Source organism: Salvelinus namaycush, chromosome 11, assembly GCF_016432855.1.
Source record: "Salvelinus namaycush isolate Seneca chromosome 11, SaNama_1.0, whole genome shotgun sequence".
Lineage (NCBI taxonomy): Eukaryota > Metazoa > Chordata > Actinopteri > Salmoniformes > Salmonidae > Salvelinus > Salvelinus namaycush.
The window spans coordinates 32,555,629-32,578,984 of record NC_052317.1 but is presented as its reverse complement, the minus strand read 5'-3'; the positions used below and the strand labels follow the sequence as shown (position 1 = coordinate 32,578,984).

At 42.3% G+C, this 23,356-nt stretch overlaps 1 protein-coding gene and 1 long non-coding RNA gene across 2 annotated transcripts in view; one reads left to right on the top strand and one right to left on the bottom strand.

The window, feature by feature from the left end:
* Positions 1-14,899: 14,899 nt before the first annotated feature.
* LOC120055615 lies at positions 14,900-17,864 on the bottom strand. Its single transcript, XR_005477705.1, has 4 exons — positions 17,702-17,864; positions 16,845-17,039; positions 15,531-16,457; positions 14,900-15,456 (listed from the first exon to the last, which is right to left on the bottom strand). It is a non-coding gene; the product is annotated as an uncharacterized LOC120055615 (long non-coding RNA).
* A 2,213-nt stretch (positions 17,865-20,077) lies between these two features.
* The window catches only part of LOC120055356 (semaphorin-6B-like), a 37,379-nt gene continuing 34,100 nt past the window's right edge, over positions 20,078-23,356 (top strand). Inside the window, exon 1 of the mRNA XM_039003224.1 lies at positions 20,078-20,183. Coding sequence (XP_038859152.1) covers positions 20,078-20,183 — 106 coding nt within the window. The remainder of the gene's footprint in view (positions 20,184-23,356) is intronic.

Here is a 23,356-nt window from a genome sequence, read left to right as displayed (position 1 = left end):
ACCACCAAAAGAGGACCAAGCAGGTCAGGGCGTGACAACCTTATGATAAGTTGTAGACCCCACTATCAACCATGAGAGTTCTCATATATATTATTCGTAGCCGTCTATTTACCACCACAAACTGATGCTGGCACTAAGACCGCACTCAACAAGCTGTATAAGGCCATAAGCAAACAAGAAAATGCTCATCCAGAAGCGGTGCTCCTAGTGGCCGGGGACTTTAATGCAGGCAAACTTAAATCCGTTTTACCTCATTTCTACCAGCATCTCACATGGGCAACCAGAGGAAAAAAACTCTTGACCACCTTTACTCCACACACAGAGCTGCATACAAAGCTTTCCCTCGCCCTCCATTTGGCAAATCTGACCATAATTCTATCCTCCTGGTTCCTGTTTACAAGCAAACACTAAAGCAGGATGTACTAGTGACTCGCTCAATATGGAAGTGGTCAGATGACGCAGATGCTACGCTACAGGACTGTTTTGCTAGCACAGACTGGAATTTGTTCCGTGATCCATCCAATGGCATTGAGGAGTATATCACCTCATTCACCGGCTTCATAAATAAGTGCATTGACGACGTCGTCCCCACAGTGACAGTACGTACATATCCGGGACACTAATCCGGACGCTTATAAGAAATCCCACTATGCTCTTAGACGAACCATCGAACAGCCAAAGCGTCAGTACAGGACTAAGATTGAATCCTACTACACTAGCTCTGACGCTCGTTGGATGTGGCAGCGCTTGAAAACTATTATGGACTACAAAGGGAAACCCAGCCGGGAGCTGCCCAGTGACGCGAGCCTACCAGACGAGCTAAATGCCTTTTCTGCTCACTTCGAAGCAAGCAACACTGAAGCATGCATGAGAGCACCGGCTGTTCCGGACGACTGTTTGATCACGCTCTTCGTAGCCGATGTGAGCAAGACCTTTAAACAGGTCAACATTCACAAGGCCGCGGGACCAGACAGATTACCAGGACGTGTACTCAGAGCATTCGTGGACCAACTGGCAAGTGTCTTCACTGACATTTTCAACCTCTCCCTGACCGAATCTGTAATACCCACATGCTTCAAGCATGCGAAGGTAACCTGCCTAAATGACTACTGCACCGTAGCACTCACATTGGTAGCCATGAAGTGCTTTGAAAGGCAGTTCAATTTGCATACCGCCCCAAAAGATCCACAGATGACGCAATCACAGTCACAATCCATAGTGCCCTTTCCCACCTGGACAAAAGGAACACCTATGTGAGAATGCTGCTCATTGACTACAGCCTTCAACACCATAGTGCCCACAAAGCTCATTACGAAGCTAATGACCCTGGGACTAAACACATCCTTCTGCAGTTGGATCCTGGACTTCCTGATGGGCCGCCCTCAAGTGGTAAGGGTAGGTAACAACTCATCTGCCACACTGATCCTCAACACCGGGGCCCCTCAGGGGTGCATGCTTAGTCCCCTCCTGTACTCCTTGTTCACCCATGACTGCGTGGCCAAGCACGACACCAACACCATCATTAAGTTTGCTGACGACACAACAGTGGTAGGCCTGATCACGGACAACGATGAGACAGCCTATAGGGAGGTCAGAGACCTGGCAGTGTGGTTTCAGGACAACAACCTCGACCTCAATGTGAGCAAGACAAAGGAGATGATCGTAGACGACAGGAGATGGGGGGCCGAACAGGCCCCAATTAACATTGACGGGGCTGTAGTGGAGCGGTTTGAGAGTTTCAAGTTCCGTGGTGTCCACATCGCCAACAAACTATAATGGTCCAAACACACCAGAACAGTTGTGAAGAGCGCACGACAACACCTTTTCCCCCTCAGGAGACTGAAAAGATTTGGCATGGGTTCCCAGATCCTCAAAAAGTTCAACAGCTGCACCATCGAGAGCATTCTGACCCGGTTGCATCACTGCCTTATATAGCAAGAGTCAGAAGTGGAGCGGGGTCCACGTCCCTCACCGGAACCGCCACCGCGGAGTAATGCCCACCCAGACCCTCCCCTATAGGTTCAGGTTTTGCGGCCGGAGTCCGCACCTTTGGGGGGGGGGGGGGGGTACTGTCACGCCCTGACCATAGATTGCTTTGTATGTTTCTATTTTCTGTTTACTGTTTGTTGCACCTGTCAGAACTGTTCCGGTTATTCCTTTTGTTATTTCGTATTCAGTGTTCAGTTTCGAAAAAATAATATGCACCTTGGTCCTCACCTTCTTCCGATGAATGCCGTTACAAACAAACAATAGTTTTGGCAAGTCGGTAAGGACATCTACTTTGTGCATGACAAGTAATTTTTCCAACAATTGTTTACAGACAGATTATTTCACTTATAATTCACTGTATCACAATTCCAGTGGGTCAGAAGTTTACATACACTAAGTTGACTGTGCCTTTAAACAGCTTGAAGAATTCCAGAAAAGGATGTCATGGCTTTAGAATCTTCTGATGGGCTAATTGACATCATTTGAGTCAATTAGAGGTGTACCTGTGGATGTATTTCAAGGCCTACCGTGAGATGAACGTACTTTGTTGCAAAAAAGTGCAAATAAATCCCAGAACAACAGCAAAGGACCGTGTGAAGATTCTGGAGGAAACGAGTATGAAAGTATCTATATCCACAGTAAAACTAGTCCTATATCGACATAACCTGAAATGCTGCTCAGCAAGGAAGATGCCACTGCTCCAAAACCGCAATAAAAAAGCCAGACTACGATTTGTAACTGAACATGGGGACAAAGATCGCACTTTTTGGAGAAATGTCCTCTGGTCTGATGAAACAAAAATAGAACTGTTTGGCCATAATGACCATCGTTATGTTTGGAGGAGAAAGGGGGAGGCTTGCAAGCTAAAGAACACCATCCCAACCGAGAAGCACGGGGGTGGCAACATAATGTTGTGGGGGTGCTTTGCTGCAGGAGGGACTGGTGCACTTCACAAAATAGATGGCATCATGAGGTAGGAAAATTATGTGGATATATTGAAGCAACATCTTAAGACATCAGTCAGGAAGTTAAAGCTTGGTCGCAAATGGGTCTTCCAAATGGACAATGACCCCAAGCATACTTCCAAAGTTGTGGCAAAATGGCTTTAGGACAACAAAGTCAAGATATTGGAGTGGCCATCACAAAGCCCTGACCTCAATCCTATAGAAAATTTGTGGGCAGAACTGAAAAAGTGTGTGCAAGCAAGAAAGCCTACAAACCTGACTCAGTTACACCAGCTCTGTCAGGAAGAATGGTCCAAAATTCACCCAACTTATTGTGGGAAGCTTGTGGAAGGCTACCTGAAACGTTTGACCCAAGTTAAACAATTTAAAGGCAATGCTACCAAGTACTAACTGAGTGTACGTAAACTTCTGACCCACTGGGAATGTGATGAAAGACATAAAAGCTGAAATAAATCATTCTCTCTACTATTATTCTGACATTTCAAAATCTTAAAATGAAGTGGTGATCCTAACTGACCTAAGACAGGGAATTTGTACTAGGATTAAATGTCAGGAATTGTGAAAAACTGAATTTAAATGATTTTGGCTAAGGTGTATGTAAACTTCCGACTTCAACTGTAAAAGCTGGAAGTGGTCGCTTAAATATTGTTGTCCATTAGTTTACTCCAATTAGGGGAAGGGTGGTAGGGTTAGGGGAAAATAATAAATAATATATATAATTACAAAAAACTATGTATGGGGGATTGGTTAATGATGCAGACAGTTACATTGATAGAAGCCACAATCTATCTGCAATATTAAAGCTGATCTACCCCCTAAAAAAATAAAAAAATAAAAATACTAGACAACCAAATTATGAAAATGCAGATGGGTATGGTGGGCTTTTGGTGCTCAAGCTTAAACAATCTGAACGTCTAGCCTCTATCGACACCAGCAAAGGAACCTTATGCTCTTCACCCTCCCAAATGACAGTTAACAGGTGTTTTCTCAATGTTACTCTAATCTTTACAAACCCAAACCTTCTTTCCATCCTGATCTACTAACCTCTTATCTTAACTCCTTGAGAGTTATATATATATATATATCTCTCATCACAACAAGCCGAAAAACTTGAATGTCCCATGATTATCCATGAATTGAAATTGGCCGCCTTATCTACGCAGAAAGAATGTCCTCAGGCCTGGACGATATCCCGTCAGAACTCCTGTTAGCTCATTGGGATTTAATTGGCCCATTACTTTTAAATTCAATAAACTACTCTTTAAAAATTGTTTCTTTCCACCGGGACCAAAAAACAGTCCTAATTTCTCTTCTTCTTAAGAAGGATAAGGAACCTCTTGAATGCTCAAGCTATAGGCCTATAGCACTTTTGAACAGCGATTTTAAAATCTATTCCAAAGTCCTGGCAAAGAGATTGGAGAAGCATGTTTATGGTTTGGTCCATTTTGATAAGACAGGTTTCATGAGAAGCAGACTTGCCTCCGATAATATCCAAAGACCTTTTCTTATTATCGACTCAGCTCGGCGACCAAAGAATCATCAAAATCAAATCAAATGTATTTATATAGCCCTTGTTACATCAGCTGATATATCAAAGTGCTGTACAGAAACCCAGCCTAAAACCCCAAACAGCAAGCAATGCAGGTGTAGAAGCACGGTGGCTAGGAAAAACTCCCTAGAAAGGCCAAAACCTATGAAGAAACCTAGAGAGGAACCAGGCTATGAGGGGTGGCCAGTCCTCTTCTGACTGTGCCGGGTGGAGATTATAACAGAACACGGCCAAGATGTTCAAATGTTCACAAATTACCAGCATGGTCAAATAAAAGTAATCACAGTGAACAGGTCAGGGTTCCATAGCCGCAGGCAGAACAGTTGAAACTGGAGCAGCAGCACGGCCAGGTGGACTGGGAACAACAAGGAGTCATCATGCCAGGTAGTCCTGAGGCATGGTCCTAGGGCTCAGGTCCTCCGAGAGAGAGAAAGAAAGAAAGAGAGAAAGAGAGAATTAGAGAGAGCATACTTAAATTCACAAAGGACACCGGATAAGACAGGAGAAATACTCCAGATATAACAGACTGATCCTAGCCTCCGACACGAAAACTACTGCAGCATAAATACTGGAGGCTGAGACAGGAGGGGTCAGGAGACACTGTGGCCCCGTTCGATGATACCCCCAGACAGGGCCAAACAGGCAGGATATAACCCCACCCACTTTGCCAAAGCACAGCCCCCACACCACTAGAGGGATAACTTCAACCACCAACTTACCATCCTGAGACAAGGCCGAGTATAGCCCATAAAGATCTCCGCCACGGCACAACCCAAGGGGGGCGCCAACCCAGACAAGAAGACCACGTCAGTGACTCAACCCACTCAAGTGACGCACCCCTCCTAGGGACGGCATGGAAGAGCACCAATAAGCCAGTGACTCAGCCCCTGTAATAGGGTTAGAGGCAGAGAATCCCAGTGGAGAGAGGGGAACCGGCCAGGCAGAGACAACAAGGGCGGTTCGTTGCTCCAGTGCCTTTCCGTTCACCTTCCCACTCCTGGGCCAGACTACACTCAATCATAGGACCTACTGAAGAGATGAGTCTTCAATAAAGACTTTAAGGTTGAGACCGAGTCTGCGTCTCTCACATGGGTAGGCAGACCATTCCATAAAAATGGAGCTCTATAGGAGAAAGCCCTGCCTCCAGCTGTTTGCTTAGAAATTCTAGGGACAATTAGGAGGCCTGCGTCTTGTGACCGTAGCGTACGTGTAGGTATGTACGGCAGGACCAAATCGGAAAGATAGGTAGGAGCAAGCCCATGTAATGCTTTGTAGGTTAGCAGTAAAACCTTGAAATCACCCCTTGCCTTAACAGGAAGAATCTTCGTGCAGTGCTATCCCTTGATGCGGAAAATTTTGACATAGGAACTGCAATTTGAGTCCTAAGTCAATGGATACTGTAATGGCATTGAATAGAAAACTACAAAATCACCAAAAAAAACTACTTCCAGAATGGATTTTTCTCAGGTTTTCGCCTGCCAAATCAGTTCTGTTATACTCACAGACACTATTTTAACAGTTTTGGGAACTTTAGAGTGTTTTCTATCCAAATCTACCAGTTATATGCATATCATATCTTCTGGGCCCGAGAAGCAGGCAGTTTAATTTGGGCATGCTTTTCATCCAAAATTCCAAATGTTGCCCCCTACCCTAGAGAAGTTAAAGCGTTTTGGGTTTGGCTCCTCTTTCATTCACATGATTCAAACTCTCTACAATGAGCCTTTTTCTCAAGTTCTCACTGGTAACGATACTTCTCCGCAGTTTAGGGTGCAAAGAGGCTCAAGACAAGGTTGTCCCTTATCCCCAACTCTATTTGCCTTGTCTCTTGAGCCTCTTAGTCTAAGACTAAGTCCAGAGGTCTGTCCTATTAGTATTAAAGGTACTGCCCATCATATTTCCTTGTATACAGATGATGTTCTAATTTTCTTATCAGATACTTATAACTCTATACCTCATGCTCCTAAATTATTTGAGGCTTTTGGATTCTCTTTGGGATATAAGGTAAATTGGTCCAAGTCCATATTAATACCCCTAAATCCTGCAGCTGAGGAGTCTTCTCTCCTTACAACACTCACTCTCCAATCAAATCCAATGGGTTTCACCTAACTGGGGATCAAAATCCACCCAATTTTCCACCTAATGTAAAAGACAATTGCTCATCTGCTATTGGGAAAATTAAAGAGGACTTGGCCCATTTGTCTCCCTTACACATTACACTCCAGGGTAGAATTTTCAGTGACTGAGATGAACATTCTTCTTTGCTTACATTTTTTATATGCTTCCCATTTCCCCCCCTTTTTCAATATTTCAAAGAAATGTATACATTGTGCATGAAAGACAAATGACCCAGAACACCCTGCAGTGCCCTGACCCATTTGGTGGACTCGCTCTAAATCATTTTTAATCATATAACTTTTTTTTCAATTTGAGATTTCTGAAAATCTGTCTATATCCCACTAATCAGGCTGCATGGCATCCCATTGTTGAGGGTTTAATAAAACACAATCGTCTATCAGATTTCTTATTCTCTGGCTGTAAACAAAAATCTATACTGTGCATTCGGAAAGTATTCAGACCCCTTGACTTTTTCCACATTTTGTTACGTTACAGCCTTATTCTAAAATGTATTAAATATTTAAATATTTAAATTAAATATTACACAATACCCCATAATGACAAAGCGAAAACAGTTTTTTAGAATTTTTTGCTAATTTCTTACAAATAAAAATCATAAATACCTTATTTACATAAGTATTCAGACCCTCTTGCACTCTTGGTTCAGTCGGGACCTATGTACATATGTTTTGGGAATATCCAGTGGTCTCTGATCTCTGGACATTATTACACCTTTATTTCAACAAGGAACACAGACTGAGACCAAGGTCTATTTTACAGCTGGGCCCTGCGTATACATGTTTACACATACAATTTAGGTATAATGATTAAGAAACTACACAAGACAAACAAAACGATCACAGATCACACAAAAAATACAGCAGCAGATTGTTACATTTACACATAGGTTACTCCCCTAACAACACAAGAACTTGCAGTACCTGAAACCGTTACAAGCAATACAAAAATACAAATCCTCCAATAAATGTTTAAAATGGGAAAGGGGGACAAGTCTCAAGTTTAAATTTAGTCTGCAGGCTATTCCATAAGCAAGGAGCGTAACAGGAAAAGGCAGCCATACCCAACTCTGTGGAAATCGCATGGGCCTCAAGTGTAATCCATGTTGAGACCTAGTTTTAGGAATTATAATTCTAATATTGATGAGTGATGATAAATAAGAAGGTAGTTTATTCATACAGTACCAGTCAAAGGTTTGGATACACCTACTCATTCAAGGGTCATGAAGCTGGTTGAGAGAATGCCAAGAGTGTGCAAAGCTGTCATCAAGGCAAAGGGTGGCTACTTTGAAGAATCTCAAATATAAAATATATATACAGTGGGGAGAACAAGTATTTGATACACTGCCGATTTTGCAGGTTTTCCTACTTACAAAGCATGTAGAGGTCTGTCATTTTTATCATAGGTACACTTCAACTGTGAGAGACGGAATCTAAAACAAAAATCCAGAAAATCACATTGTATGATTTTTAAGTAATTAATTTGCATTTTATTGCATGACATAAGTATTTGATACATCAGAAAAGCAGAACTTAATATTTGGTACAGAAACCTTTGTTTGCAATTACAGAGATCATACGTTTCCTGTAGTTCTTGACCAGGTTTGCACACACTGCAGCAGGGATTTTGGCCCACTCCTCCATACAGACCTTCTCCAGATCCTTCAGGTTTCGGGGCTGTCGCTGGGCAATACAGACTTTCAGCTCCCTCCAAAGATTTTCTATTGGGATCAGGTCTGGAGACTGGCTAGGCCACTCCAGGACCTTGGGAAGCATCTCAAGGTCCTGTTTCTCCTATCTGCTGCCAAAAGGCAATTCTAAAAAATGTATTTGAATTCTTCCTGTAAAATTAACTTTTTGAACATTATTATTCTAGAGAAATCTACAGCTAAGCTGCATGGCACAACTATAAAACCTCTAGTGGGCTGGTCAAATGCCACCTCCACCATCAAAGACCTTTGTTAGGTACCCCTCATGTAATATTATTTCTTAATTGTTGTATCTTGAACTGCTGTATCAGTCCCCCCTTCTTGCTCATGTTTTGTTTGCTGTGCAAATCATGTGACTGCTATCTCTTGTTTGATTGACATTGATAGAAAAACCCAATATATACACTGAACAAAAATATATTTGCAACATGCAACAATTTCATAGTTGCAGTTCATGTAAGGAAATCAGTCAATTGAAATAAATAAATTAGGCCCTAATCTATGGGTTTCACATGACTGGGAATACAGATATGCATCTGTTGGTCACATATACCTTAAAAAAGTAGGGGTGTGGATCAGAAAACCAGTCAGTATACAGTGTGACCACCATTTTCCTCATGCAGCGCGATACATCTCATTCGCATAGAGTTGACCAGGCTGTTGATTGTGGCCTGTGGAAAGTTGCTGTATATTGTCTGGAACTGGAACACGCTGTCGTACACGTTGATCCAGAGCATCCCAAACATGCTCACTGGGTGATATGTCTGGTGAGTATGCAGGCCATGGAAGAACTGGAACATTTTCAGCTTCCAGGAATTGTGTACAGATCCTTGTGACATGGGGCCGTGCATTATCATGCTGAAACATGAGGTGATGGCGGCGTATGAATTCACCACAATGGGCCTCAGGATCTCGTCACGGTATCTCTGTGCAATCAAATTGCCATCGATAAAATGCAATTGTGTTCGTTGTCCGTAGCCCATACCATAACACACACTACCACCATGGAGCACTCTGTTCACAATGTTGAAATCAGCAAACCGCTCACACGACGCAGTTGAATCCAGGATTAATCCGTGAAGAGCACACTTTTTCAGCGTGCCAGTGGCCATTGAAGAGGAGCATTTGCACAGATCAAGGAGTCAGATCAAGACCCTGGTGAGCACGACGAGCACACAGATTAGTTTCTCTGAGAGGGTTTCAGAAAGTTTGTGCAGAAATACTTTGGTTGTGCAAACCCACAGTTTCATCAGCTGTCTGGGTGTCTGGTCTCACATGACCCAACAGGTGAAGAAGCCAGATGTGGAGGTCCTTGGCTGGCATGGTTACACGGTTGTGAAGAAGGTTGGACTTACTGTCAAATTTTCAAAAGCGACATTGGATGAAAATTATTAAAGAGAAATTAACATCAAATTCTCTGGCAACAACACTGGTGGACATTCCTGCAGTCAGCATGCCAATTGCATGCTCCCTCAAAACTTTAGATATCTGTGGTATTGTGTTGTGTGACAAAACTGCACATTTTAGAGTGTACTTTTATTGTCCCTAGCACAAGGTTCACCTGTGTAATGCTTATGCTGTTTAATCAGCTTCTTGATATGCCACACAGGTAGATGGATAATCTTGGCAAAGGAGAAATGCTCCTTGTAAACTAATTTGTTCACAACATTTGATAGGCATAAGCTTTTTGTGCATATGGAACATTTCTGATATATTTTCTTTCAGCTCATGAAACATGGGATCAACACTTTACATGTTGCGTTCATATGTTTGTTCAGTATACACACACACACACACACACACACACACACACACACGCACACACACACACACACACACACACACACACACACACACACACACACACACACACACACACACACACTGCATTCGGAAAGTATTCAGACACCTTGACTTTTTGTTACATTACAGCCTTATTCTAAAATGGATAAAAATATTTGTCCCCCTCATCAATCTACACACAATACCTCAATGACAAAGCAAAAACAGGTTTTCAGAAATGTTTGCAAATGTATAAAAAATAAAAAGCAGAAATATTACAGTTACATAAGTATTCAGACCCTGTACTCAGTACTGTGGTGAAGCACCTTTGACAGTGATTACAGCCTTGAGTCTTCTTGGGTATGACGCTACAAGCTTGGCACACCTGTATTTGGGGAGTTTCTCCCATTCTTCTCTGCAGATCCTCATAAGCTCTGTCAGGTTGGATGGGGAGAGTTGCTGCACAGATATTTTCAGGTCTCTCCAGAGATGTTAGATTGGGTTCAAGTCCGGGCTCTAGCTGGGCCACTCAAGAACATTCAGACACTTGTCCCGAAGTCACTCCTGCGTTGTCTTGGCTTTGTTCTTAGGGTCGTTGTCCTGTTGGAAGGTGAATCTTCGCCCCAGTCTAAGGTCCTGAGCGCTCTGGAGCAGGTTTTCATCATGGACCTCTCTGTACTTTGCTCCTTTCATCTTTCACTTGATCCTGACTAGTCTCTTGACTAGTCTTCCTCCCGACGTGACCCTTGGCATTCAGGCCAAAGAGTTCAATATTGGTTTCATCATTGTCCTTCTGGAAGGTTCTCCCATCTCCACAGAGGAACTCTAGAGCTCTGTCAGAGTGACCACTGGGTTTTTGGTCACCTCCCTGACCAAGGCCCTTCGCCCCCGAATGCTCAGTTTGGATGGGCGGCCAGCTCTAGGAAGAATGTTGGTGGTTCCAAACTTCTTCCATTTAAGAATGATGGAGGCCACTGTGTTCTTGGGGACCTTCCATTCTGCAGAAATGTTTTGGTACCCTTTCCCAGATCTGAGCCTCGACACAATCCTGTCTCGGGGCTGTACGGACAATTCCTTTCAACCTCATGGCTTGATTTTTGCTCTGAGATGCACTGTCAACTGTGGGACCTTATAGAGACAGGTGTGTGCATTTCCAAATCATGTCCAATCAATTGAATTTACCACAGGTGGACTCCAATCAAGTTGAAGAAACAGCTTAACTTCTCTGCACTACGGATCCCTTTTACGGGATAATTTTCCTAAACAACCGCTGAATTGCAGGGCGCAAAATATTACAAAAAATATTTGTAATCATGCAATCACAAGTGAAATATACCAAAACACAGCTTAGCTTGTTGTTAATCCACCTATCGTGTCAGATTTTGAAAATATGCTTGACAGAGAAAGAAATCCAAGCTTTTGTGAGTGTATCAATCAATGCTAGAACAGGTAGCCCCAAATTAGCATGGTCACGAAAGTCAGAATAGCAATAAAATTAATCGCTTACCTTTGATAATCTTCGGATGTTTGCACTCACGAGACTCCCAGTTACACAATAAATGTTCTTTTTGTTCGATAAATATTACTTTTATAACAAAAAAACGCCATTTGGGTTGCGCGTTATGTTCAGAAAACTACAGCCTCGTTCCGGTCCTGAAAGGCAGAAGAAAATTCCCAAACGTATCAGATTCAAAAATATTACTAAAAAGATTTATAATCATGCAATCACAAGTGAAATAGACCAAAACACAGTTTAGCTTGTTGTTAATCCACCTATCATGTCAGATTTTGAAAATATGCTTGACAGAGAAAGAAATCCAAGCTTTTGTGAGTGTATTAATCAATGCTAGAACAGGTAGCCCCAAATTAGCATGGTCACGAAAGTCAGAATAGCAATAAAATTAATCGCTTACCTTTGATAATCTTCGGATGTTTGCACTCACGAGACTCCCAGTTACACAATAAATGTTCTTTTTGTTCGATAAATATTACTTTTATAACAAAAAAACGCCATTTGGGTTGCGCGTTATGTTCAGAAAACTACAGCCTCGTTCCGGTCCTGAAAGGCAGAAGAAAATTCCCAAACGTATCAGATTCAAAAATATTACTAAAAATATTTATAATCATGCAATCACAAGTGAAATAGACCAAAACACAGCTTAGCTTGTTGTTAATCCACCTATCGTATCATATTTTGAAAATATGCTTTGCAACGAAAGCAATCTAAGCTTTTGTGAGTGTATCAATCAATGCTAGAACAGTTAGCCTTATATTAGCTTGGTTAGCTTGGTCACGAAAGTCAGAAAAGCAATAAAATTTATCGCTTACCTTTGATAATCTTCGGATGTTTGCACTCACGAGACTCTCAGTTACACAACAAATGTTATTTTTGTTCGATAAATATTACTTTTATAACAAAAAAACGCCATTTGGTTTGCGCGTTATGTTCAGAAAACCAAAGCCTCGTTCCGTTCGACGAAAATTCCAAAAAGTATCCGTAATGGTCGTAGAAACATGTGAAATGTTTTTTATAATCAATCCTCAGGTTGTTTTTAACAAACATAATCGATAATATTTCAACCGGACCGTAACCTATTCAATAAGAGAGAAAAAGAAAATGGAGAGCTACCCTCTCGCGCGCAGGAACTAATCAGAGGACACCTGACTAGTTTTGAAAAATCGCGCTCATTTTTCAAAATAAAAGCCTGAAACTATGTCTAAAGCCTGGTCACAGCCTGAGGAAGCCATTGGAAAAGGAATCTGGTTGATACCCCTTTAAATGGAAGAAAGACGGGCCAGGAAACACAGATTAAAAAATAAAAATCACTTCCGGGTTAGATTTTCTCAGGTTTTCGCCTGCAGAATCAGTTTTGTTATATGTTCTAGCATCTGTAAATTATATGCATATTCTACGATCTGGACCTGAGAAATAGTCCGTTTACCTTGGGAACGTTATTTTTAAAATTTAAAAAAATCTGACCCCTAGCATCAAGAGGTTTTAAGGATGATCAATGGAAACAGGATGCACCTGAGCTCAATTTCGAGTCTCATAGCAAAGGGTCTGAATACTCGTGTAAATAATGTTCTGGTTTTTATTTGAAATAAATTTGCAAACATTTCTAAAAATCGGTTTTTGCTTTGTCATTATGGGGTATTGTGTGTACATTGATGAGGGAAAAAATAATTTAATACATTTTAGAATAAGGCTTTAATGTAACAAAATGTGGAAAAAGTCAAGGTGTCTGAATACTTTCCAAATGCACTGTATAAAAATATGTTTTTAAAGAAACATATGAGCTGAAACGAGCCACCTACAATTCCCAACATGGCAGCTTCTTGTCATTGTTGCTAGTTATCTGACCGTTCTGGATCATAATAACGCACGCTTTCCGGCCACATCGATGCGCAGATCATTTTCCTGATGTTGTCAGCCAACCCGTTTATATGCCTCTTTTTCTTATCGTATCGCTCTATCCACACTTCCATCACGTTCTCATAAAAATTCAAGATATTTTCTACCCCCTCTCCTTCCCTCCACTCTTTTAATTTCCTTTGATGTCCTCTCTTTTCCTCTCCTCTACTCTTTTCTCTCCTTTAATTTCCTTTCCTCCCCTGTCCTCTCCTCACATCCTCCCTCCTCCCTCCATCTTCCTCCATCGTCCCTCCTATAGTGCCTTCAGAAAGTATTGATACCCCTTGACTTATCCCACATTTTGGAGTGTTACAGCCTGTTTTCAAAATGTATTAAATATATTAAATGTTTCACCAAACTACACACAATAGCCCATAATGACAAAGTAAAAACATATTTTTAGACAGTTTTGCAAATATATTGAAAATGAAATACAGAAATATCTCATTTACATACAGTACCAGTCAAAAGTTTGGAAACCCCTATTAGTTTTTCTTTATTTTAACTATTTTCTACATTGTAAAACTATGAAATAACACATATGGAATCACGTAGTAACCAAAAAAGTGTTAAACAAATCAAAATATATTTTATATTTGAGATTCTTCAAAGTAGCCACCCTTTCCCTTGATGACAGCTTTGCACACTCTATTGTCTGTAGGCTAGTGAGAGAAAAAAACTCAATTTAATCTATTTTAAATTCAGGCTGTAACACAACAAAATGTGTAAAAAGTCAAGGGGTATGATAACTTTCTGAAGGCGCTGTATATCCCTCAATTATTATCCCCAGACATAGAGAAGTTGTTATTTTCATAGCACTGAATCCTTGTCCAGTCATGGTACAGGCGTGAAACAGCCTGGTGAGAACTGTTGTAGAGTAAGTGGAGCTGTAGCTCTGTGCAGGGCTGGGGTCACCTTCATTACAATAGGCTCTATGCATTATACCGCCTCCAACGTTCTAATTTACTTCCGATCGGGTTGATGACTTCCGGAGCGAGTTCTGCTATTGTTTTTATCATTAGCTTACGAGCTATCATCGATGCATTTCTGACTGAAATAGTTCGCAATGACTACGTTTAAATTACAGCCCCGCAAAGGAGGTGCTAATGAACATTGTTCAGTGCCTCTGTGTTCAGTTCCTTCCAAATGTAATGGTATTGTGAGCTTCCATCGTTTCCCAGTTGATGTAGAGCTGAGAAAAAGGTGGTTGGTGGCAGTACGTCGTGACAACTTTTCTGTCACCAAACACACAAAGGTGTGTAGTACACATTTCGTCAAAAGTGACTTTGTTTAGGGAAAAATTGGGGGCGACAATACCTAAAAAGAGGTGTTGTTCCTACTGTCTTCGCGTGGAACTGGCACATTCAAAAGAGACCTGGTGTTTGGGAAAGAAGACTGAAACCTCCTGCTCCGACTGAGGGGGATGAAGAACAAGGTGCGCTGCCTATGGACTGTGCCGTCTCTGATCCGGTCCAGAGCATGGGCCAAGCCAGTGTAAATGTACATGTGTTTATTTGCTAGTAGCAAAATAATAATTTGTTTATCTACGACATGTATCAATCATTTGTGTTGTAGTGAATATCAGTTTGTGTGGAGCTTGTATTGGCTTTAATTAGGCACTGAGTAACAGGGGTGGGGTAAAGAAATCAAGTAAACACAGAATAGCCAGAATGCAAGATTGAATACAATGTAGAGATGTGTAATTGATTAACTGAACTGTTGAACATTTGCTGAAATATATATTTTTTCAACAAATCTATTCTACTGTAGATTTCTTCACAAGAACATCAATACTTGTTTTTCATAAAACCACTCAACTTGGCACCCATGCAGGGGATCCATTCAGGTGCGAGAGACACTTCTGCAAGTAGTGGTAAAAATAAAAGTGGTCAACCTTCTCTCTTATAGTTTTTGAAACCTGTAGATCTTTATATATCCTTTCAACTAGGATGTCCTCCTGTGCGCAGATGACAAAGTCACACCAGCTACAACCTGTAGATCTTTATATATCCTTTCAACTAGGATGTCCTCCTGTGCACAGATGACAAAGTCACACCAGCTACAACCTGTGAGAAGGATTTGACCTTGCACCTGCCAGTAGTAGGCATGAGATCTCTTCAACTTCAGCTCTCCATTCTGTATCTTCAGGTAAGGGCAGTCAACATAACTTGGTACATTTGGGCACTTGAGCTCTAAGAGTCCAAAGTGTGGTCTCACACTGGGATCAAATATGATGCCATCTGGAGAGGATCCTAACCACGGAGCATCTGGGTGCACTACGAAGCCACACGGAAAGAACTCAGTACTCCTGTACAGCCACTGGCTCCATGGCTAGCCCCCTCTTCATCTCCATGGTCTGCATACCAGATCCCTTGACCATCCGCTCAGCTAGGTGGTCAGCTGAGGTCTCTCCCCGGACATGGCAAACCTCTCGGAAACGAGAGGATGTTATTCTCATTTTCCTGAGCTGATGCCATTCCGGGCTGCTGCTCTGCTCCCTTGTAGCAACCTCGACTTTGTGTGACATCTCGTAGGTTGTCAGGAATGCCTTGAGGTGGAACTGCTCCTGATGGCTAAGGATGTAAGCACACTGGGAAGACTGAAGCCTTGCCATCTAATGGAAGTATTGGTGGAGAAGGGGCATCGGCAATCTTCACAATTTCACTGGTCTTTGTTCTGTGGAAGCTAATAGGACAGAACACTGCCGGCTTGCACTGGCCCAAAGGCGGACTCAACCAGGGCCACGTCAGCTGACAGAGAAAGAAATCCAAGCTTTTGTGAGTGTATCAATCAATGCTAGAACATTACATTGTTGTCACAAGAGGGGCAGTAAGTGAAGAAAAGTTGGCATACGTTTCTGAGACGCGGAGAAGGTCCATGTCAGGCATGTATCCACTGAGTGCTTTGTAGAGAGAACTTCTGCAAAGCATTTTAAAACCTTAACATCAGGTTGGAGAGATTACTATGACAAAGACTCATGTAACTTTTCCAGAAACAGCACAAGCCCGAAAGTTCAAATACAATTAATTAAAATATACAGATTTATAGATTATATATTTACCCCCAGTCTTTGTCCCAAAAATGTGTCATTATCATCTGGATACAATCACAAGAAAATGTTTTCTAAAATGTTCCCATTCTAGGAACCTCCAACTTTCCTTATTCCATCAGCACACGAGTTAGTAGGTTTACTGAACTCTATCCCATCAACCGGACCTGGTTTCACACCCTAATTAACAAGGATTTACTGTTACATAGGCTGGATACTTTTCAGGTGCATTTTTTTATGGATATTGATGGACTCACAAGTGTTCTTGGCTTGTGCCAACGCTGTTCTGTGTCTGTGCAGCTGTGAACTGGTGGTGCAGCAGGAATGTTTAGTTGAGAGTAGTGTGCTGTCTGGTAAAGAAGAGCCACCAGATGATTGCACAGAGCACTTCCTGCAACACAGGAGCAGTGGCTTTGGACCACTATCACTGGTACGGAGTGCTGAAACACCATCTGTGAAGATAAGTGTGATGAAAGACTGAAGTGAGAAACAAGAATGATGCGGCCCATAAATAACAATAAACATAGTAGTGTCTAGTCTTCTTAACTAGGGGCTCATTTAACTATACAGGAATACAATGTGTCTCAGTAACACAATTACCAAACACTGCATCAACAGATCTTTACCAAATAACCTGTTAACTGGGCAATTCTAAATTGGGATTGGGACCCATCATTAATATCTATCTACTGATAAGATTAAACGTTGACACTGTCTCCAACGCATTTTGACCATGATGACAGTGTCTCACAGGAGATGTTTAACAAGGTCCCTAGTAGCTATCTATAACCTTTCCCTACTCTCATGCTGTGCTGTGCGGCTTTTCACTCTTCCTCATGTACCTGTGACAGGCAGCCCTCACGGTGATCTCCCCTGTCAATGTATCTTTGTTAGATACTGTGTAGAAGACATGAATAACAATTATTTTTAGCTAGCAAATATAGCTAGCAAGCATAACTTAACCAAGCTAACGAAAATACACACATTCTCAGGTAGATTCTGTCAACGTTCCATCATTTTACGAAGTAACTAACTAGCTACAGTTAATAGTTAAATTAGCTAGCTAATGATTGTAGCTAGCTAACGTTATATCTGTCACTGACTTGGTACTCACCTTCATAGTTGTCTATGGAGCTTCCTATATACATCTTGAACCCCTTTTCATTCTTGCTAGCTGGAGTCTCGGAGGCTGAGTTAACAATTCGATGTACATCATTAATATTAATTTGAGGCAAGTCCTGAAGACACCACTGTGACATAGTGGTAGTAACGTTATATCGTCGATAACAACTAGACTGACCGGAAATTGCCACACCGATAGGAAGTGTGTTTAGAACGTTCGATCATGGAATGTGCATAAGGGCTATTAGAGAAAAATCATTCATGAAATTAAATGTCTCTACTATTTTCCCTCGATAAAGTTTTTCATAAAGAATTTCAATAAAATTCTTGAATTGACTGAGTTGAAATGGATCTGAGCCCAACCCTGCGCCCGATACCTTAGCTAAGAGAGTGTCAGCCAATCTCTCTCATTATTTATGTGTGGCAGTAAGTCAGCTCTTGTTTTATAAAGAGCAATCTGTTGATTGATGCATTGCTGGGTGGATGCCCACATTTCACTGTTTCACCCCTGCAGTGTGTGTGAGCGTGCGTGAGCGTGCGTGCGCATACGTGTATGTGAGAGAGACGGGAAAGAGAAGTTTGTCCGGATAAGAGCCTCAACTGAATGACTAGTATTGTTGTGCATTACCAAGCATTGGGCTCTATAGAATACATTACAAAGCATTGGGCTCTATAGAGTACATTACCAAACATTGGGCTCTATAGAGTACATTACCAAGCATTGGGCTCTATTGAATACAGTACAAAGCATTGGGCTCTATAGAGTACATTACCAAGCATTGGGCTCTATAGAGTACATTACCAAACATTGGGCTCTATAGAGTACATTACCAAGCATTGGGCTCTATTGAATACATTACCAAACATTGGGCTCTATAGAGTACATTACCAAGCATTGGGCTCTATTGAATACATGACAAAGCATTGGGCTCTATAGAGTACATTACCAAGCATTGGGCTCTATTGAATACATTACAAAGCATTGGGCTCTATAGAGTACATTACAAAGCATTGGGCTCTATAGAGTACATTACCAAACATTGGGCTCTATTGAATACATTACAAAGCATTGGGCTCTATAGAGTACATTACCAAGCATTGGGCTCTATTGAATACATTACAAAGCATTGGGCTCTATAGAGTACATTACCAAGCATTGGGCTCTATTGAATACATTACAAAGCATTGGGCTCTATAGAGTACATTACCAAGCATTGGGCTCTATTGAATACATTACAAAGCATTGGGCTCTATAGAGTACATTACCAAGCATTGGGCTCTATAGAATACATTACAAAGCATTGGGCTCTATAGAGTACATTACCAAGCATTGGGCTCTATTGAATACATTACAAAGCATTGTGCTCGATAGAGTACATTACCAAGCATTGGGCTCTATAGAATACATTACAAAGCATTGGGCTCTATAGAGTACATTACCAAGCATTGGACTCTATAGAGTACATTACCAAGCATTGGGCTCTATAGAATACATTACCAAGCATTGGGCTCTATAGAATACATTACAAAGCATTGGGCTCTATAGAGTACATTACCAAGCATTGGGCTCTATAGAATACATTACCAAGCATTGGGCTCTATAGAGTACATTACCAAGCATTGGGCTCTATAGAATACATTACCAAGCATTGGGCTCTATAGAGTACATTACCAAGCATTGGGCTCTATATAGTACATGGAGATATTGTCCAGCTTATCTGTGACTTCCCTCAGCTTGTCTGATGTTCTCCAGCTGCCTTCAGTCTTTCACCTTTTTGGAGGGTTTGCTATAGGGCCCAGCTTCTCTGTTATATAGGATGTTATGGTGTATGGCCCTGTAGGGATCCCTCTATAGCAGTAGCCTCTTCTCTCTATATAGGACTCTGGGGTGGTATATGGCTTAGGTCACCGTGTTAAGGTGTATGGCCCTGTAGGGATCCCTCTATAGCAGTAGCCTCTTCTCTCTATATAGGACTCTGGGGTGGTATATGGCTTAGGTCACCGTATTCAGCTGGAAATGCTCTACAATGTGTAGCCATTCTAAACAATAGGGCACATTGCATTTCATTTGGCACAATGGTCACTGCGCTAAAGCCAGATTGGTGGCATCATTTAGTCTCCTGCTCCTCTGATGCAGCCTTCTCCCCAGTCTACGCTGCTCTGTGGACCATACTTTAGTGCCAGGTCATTTGTGCCTGCCTGCATACATGTGTGTGTGCCCGTGTATGCAACCTATTGCAATCAATATCTCTCTACACCACCTATATAATGTACGGTGTGATTTGCAACTATAGGACTGGTCACTGATTATTCTCTCTTCTCTCTCTCCTCTCTTTCTTTCCCTTTCTAGTGCCCGTGCTGTGCTGCCATGACAACCATGGCCCCTCCCCTCACGTTTCTCCTCCTTCTCCTCCGATTGGCTCACAGTTCTTTCCCAGAGGAGCCCGGTCCGCTCAGCTACGCTCCCTTAGAGGGTATGTGTCCTTCTCATTGTGTGTGTGTGTGTGTGTGTGTGTGTGTGTGTGTGTGTGTGTGTGTGTGTGTGTGTGTGTGTGTGTGTGTGTGTGTGTGTGTGTGTGTGTGTGTGTGTGTGTGTGTGTGTGTGTGTGTGTGTGTGTGTGTGTGTGTGCGCACATGTATACTGAGTATACAAAACATTAAGGACACCTGCTCTTTCTATGACAGACTGACCAGGTGAATCCAGAAGGATTTTTAATCCTTGAGACAATTGAGACATAGATTGTGTATGTGTGACATTCAGAGGGTGAATGGGGAAGACAAAAAATGTAAGGGCCTTTGAACGGGGTATGGTGGTAGGTGCCAGACGCACCGGTTTGTGTCAAGAACTGCAACGCTTCTGGATTTTTCACGCTCAACAGTTTCCCGTGTGTATCAAGAATGGTCCACCACCCAAACGACATCCAGCCAGCTTGACACAACTGTGGGAAGCATTGGAGTCAACATGGTCCAGCTTCCCAGTGGAATGCTTTCGACACGTTGTACAGTCCATGCCTTGAAGAATTGAGGCTGTTCTGAGGGCAAAAGGAGGGGTGCAACCATAGCTGCGGGAAGTAGGGGTGCTGCAGGACCCTCTGAAAAAAATCGGAATTAAAAAATATTTACATTTTTTTCTCACAAAAGTGGTGTACTGGGCCTTTACTAGTATTAGCAGACCAATGTAGATGTCTGTAGTACGGGCCAAAACTATTTCTCAGCATCTCCGCTTTAGCAAGAAAGGTACTTGTATAATTAAGAACAGTATCTTGCAGGATTCAATAGTTGGAATTGTAAGAGTTGTTGCTATGTCCCTTTCTCTGTGATTCTGTCATTCTAATGGAATCCAGAAAGAACAAAACCCTGTTCTCAAACATTTACATCAAAAGGTGCAAATTTATGGGCAAAGACACAAAACATCCACATCAAATTAAATATTTTTCTTGATCAAATAATATGGAAAACAACCACTTTTTGTGCATTATTCATTTAGCGTCCTTACAAACCACTTAATGTAAATGTACATTACTGTATTGTACATAGGCTGGTCATCTAGGTTTGTACCTGTAGACTTTTCATCACCATGAAGAAATGACCAATACAGTAATTGAGTACATTGAGGCATCAAGTGGTTTGTGATGATATGAAATGTTGATATGGCTCAGTTGGTAGAGCATGGTGATTGCAATGCCAGGGGTGTGGGTTTGATTCCCACGAGGGAGAAGTATGAATATGTATGCACTCACTACCTTAAGATGCTCTGGATAAGTGTCTACTAAAAAGGAATGAATAGACCATTTCAGTTTTCACATAGAAATAAGTTCCATTTGCAAAGTATTTCAAGAAACTGGAAAACATATGAAGCAAGTATTTGTTAATTCCACAAGTATTATCAGATTAACTGTTTTGTACAGATAATTATCAAACTCAAATGACAAATGCTGGTAAACACTCAAATACATTTAGTTTTTTTTTAAATCCCAAAAGTGCTCTGGCCCTTTACTAGTCCTGAATTAGCGGAGCGATATAGACGTCTTCAGCACGGTCATTATTTTTTGCTCGTCCCCCCATCAAAAACAACGCAGCACCACCACCACCCAACTACGTCCTGCAGCTATGGATGCAACTCAATATTAGGAACGTGTTCTTCATTTTTCGGTATACTCAGTGTGTGTATGTGTTTCTTTGGCCTGCATGCGTTTGTGTATGTATGGTATCCGTGCTGAATGACCCTTGGTGGATCTCAGTATTCCATCAGGACAGAAAGGTCAGGGGTCACAGCCTTGGTCTGGAGCTGTTTTCACAAGAAACAACCGTGTCACAGAGATAGATTGCAGAAGCACTGGGAAATGTGTTTCTCCTTGAGTGTGTGAACAAAAGATGTAATGCTCTCCCCTCCTCCTCTCCTTTGATTTAATATTATGGAGCTGCGATCTGAGGTCATTGCTTTGTTTCTGTTTTACTGCATATCTGATTGAGCATCAACCTAGTTCAAGGGGAGGGGGGTGTGAGAGGTGGAGAGGGAGAGAGTGAGACATGGGAGGACAGAGAGAAAAAGAGAGCGATCGAAGGAGGGAGGAGGTTTGGAGATATGTAGATGGATGGATGTGTATTATGTCGCTCCCTGCAGTCAAGGACAATGAGAAAGGGATCCCACTCAATCTCCTGAAGAGGAGTCCGTATGGTGATGTCACTGTGTCCTCTCCACCTTCCCTGCAGTGTGTCCTGCCTGTCCTTCCATACTGTATGTGTCTGATCTTTCCTCTCCTCCCATCCCGCAGTGTGTCCTGCCTGTCCTTCCATACAGTATGTGTCTGATCTATCCTCTCCTCCCCTCCTGCAGTGTGTCCTGCCTGTCCTTCCATACTGTATGTGTCTGATCTATCCTCTCCTCCCCTCCTGCAGTGTGTCCTGCCTGTCCTTCCATACTGTATGTGTCTGATCTATCCTCTCCTCCCCTCATGCAGTGTGTCCTGCCTGTCCTTCCATACTGTATGTGTCTGATCTATCCCCTCTTCCCCTCCTGCAGTATATCTTGCCTGTCCTTCCATACTGTATGTGTCTGATCTATCCCCTCTTCCCCTCCTGCAGTGTGTCTTGCCTGTCCTTCCATACTGTATGTGTCTGATCTATCCCCTCTTCCCCTCCTGCAGTGTGTCCTGCCTGTCCTTCCATACTGTATGTGTCTGATCTATCCCCTCTTCCCCTCCTGCAGTGTGTCTTGCCTGTCCTTCCATACTGTATGTGTCTGATCTATCCCCTCTTCCCCTCCTGCAGTGTGTCTTGCCTGTCCTTCCATACTGTATGTGTCTGATCTTTCCTCTCCTCCCATCCCGCAGTGTGTCCTGCCTGTCCTTCCATACAGTATGTGTCTGATCTATCCCCTCTTCCCCTCCTGCAGTGTGTCCTGCCTGTCCTTCCATACTGTATGTGTCTGATCTATCCCCTCTTACCATCCTGCAGTGTGTCCTGCCTATCCTTCCATACAGTATGTGTCTGATCTATCCCCTCTTCCCCTCCTGCAGTGTGTCTTGCCTGTCCTTCCATACTGTATGTGTCTGATCTATCCCCTCTTCCCCTCCTGCAGTGTGTCCTGCCTGTCCTTCCATACTGTATGTGTCTGATCTATCCCCTCTTCCCCTCCTGCAGTGTG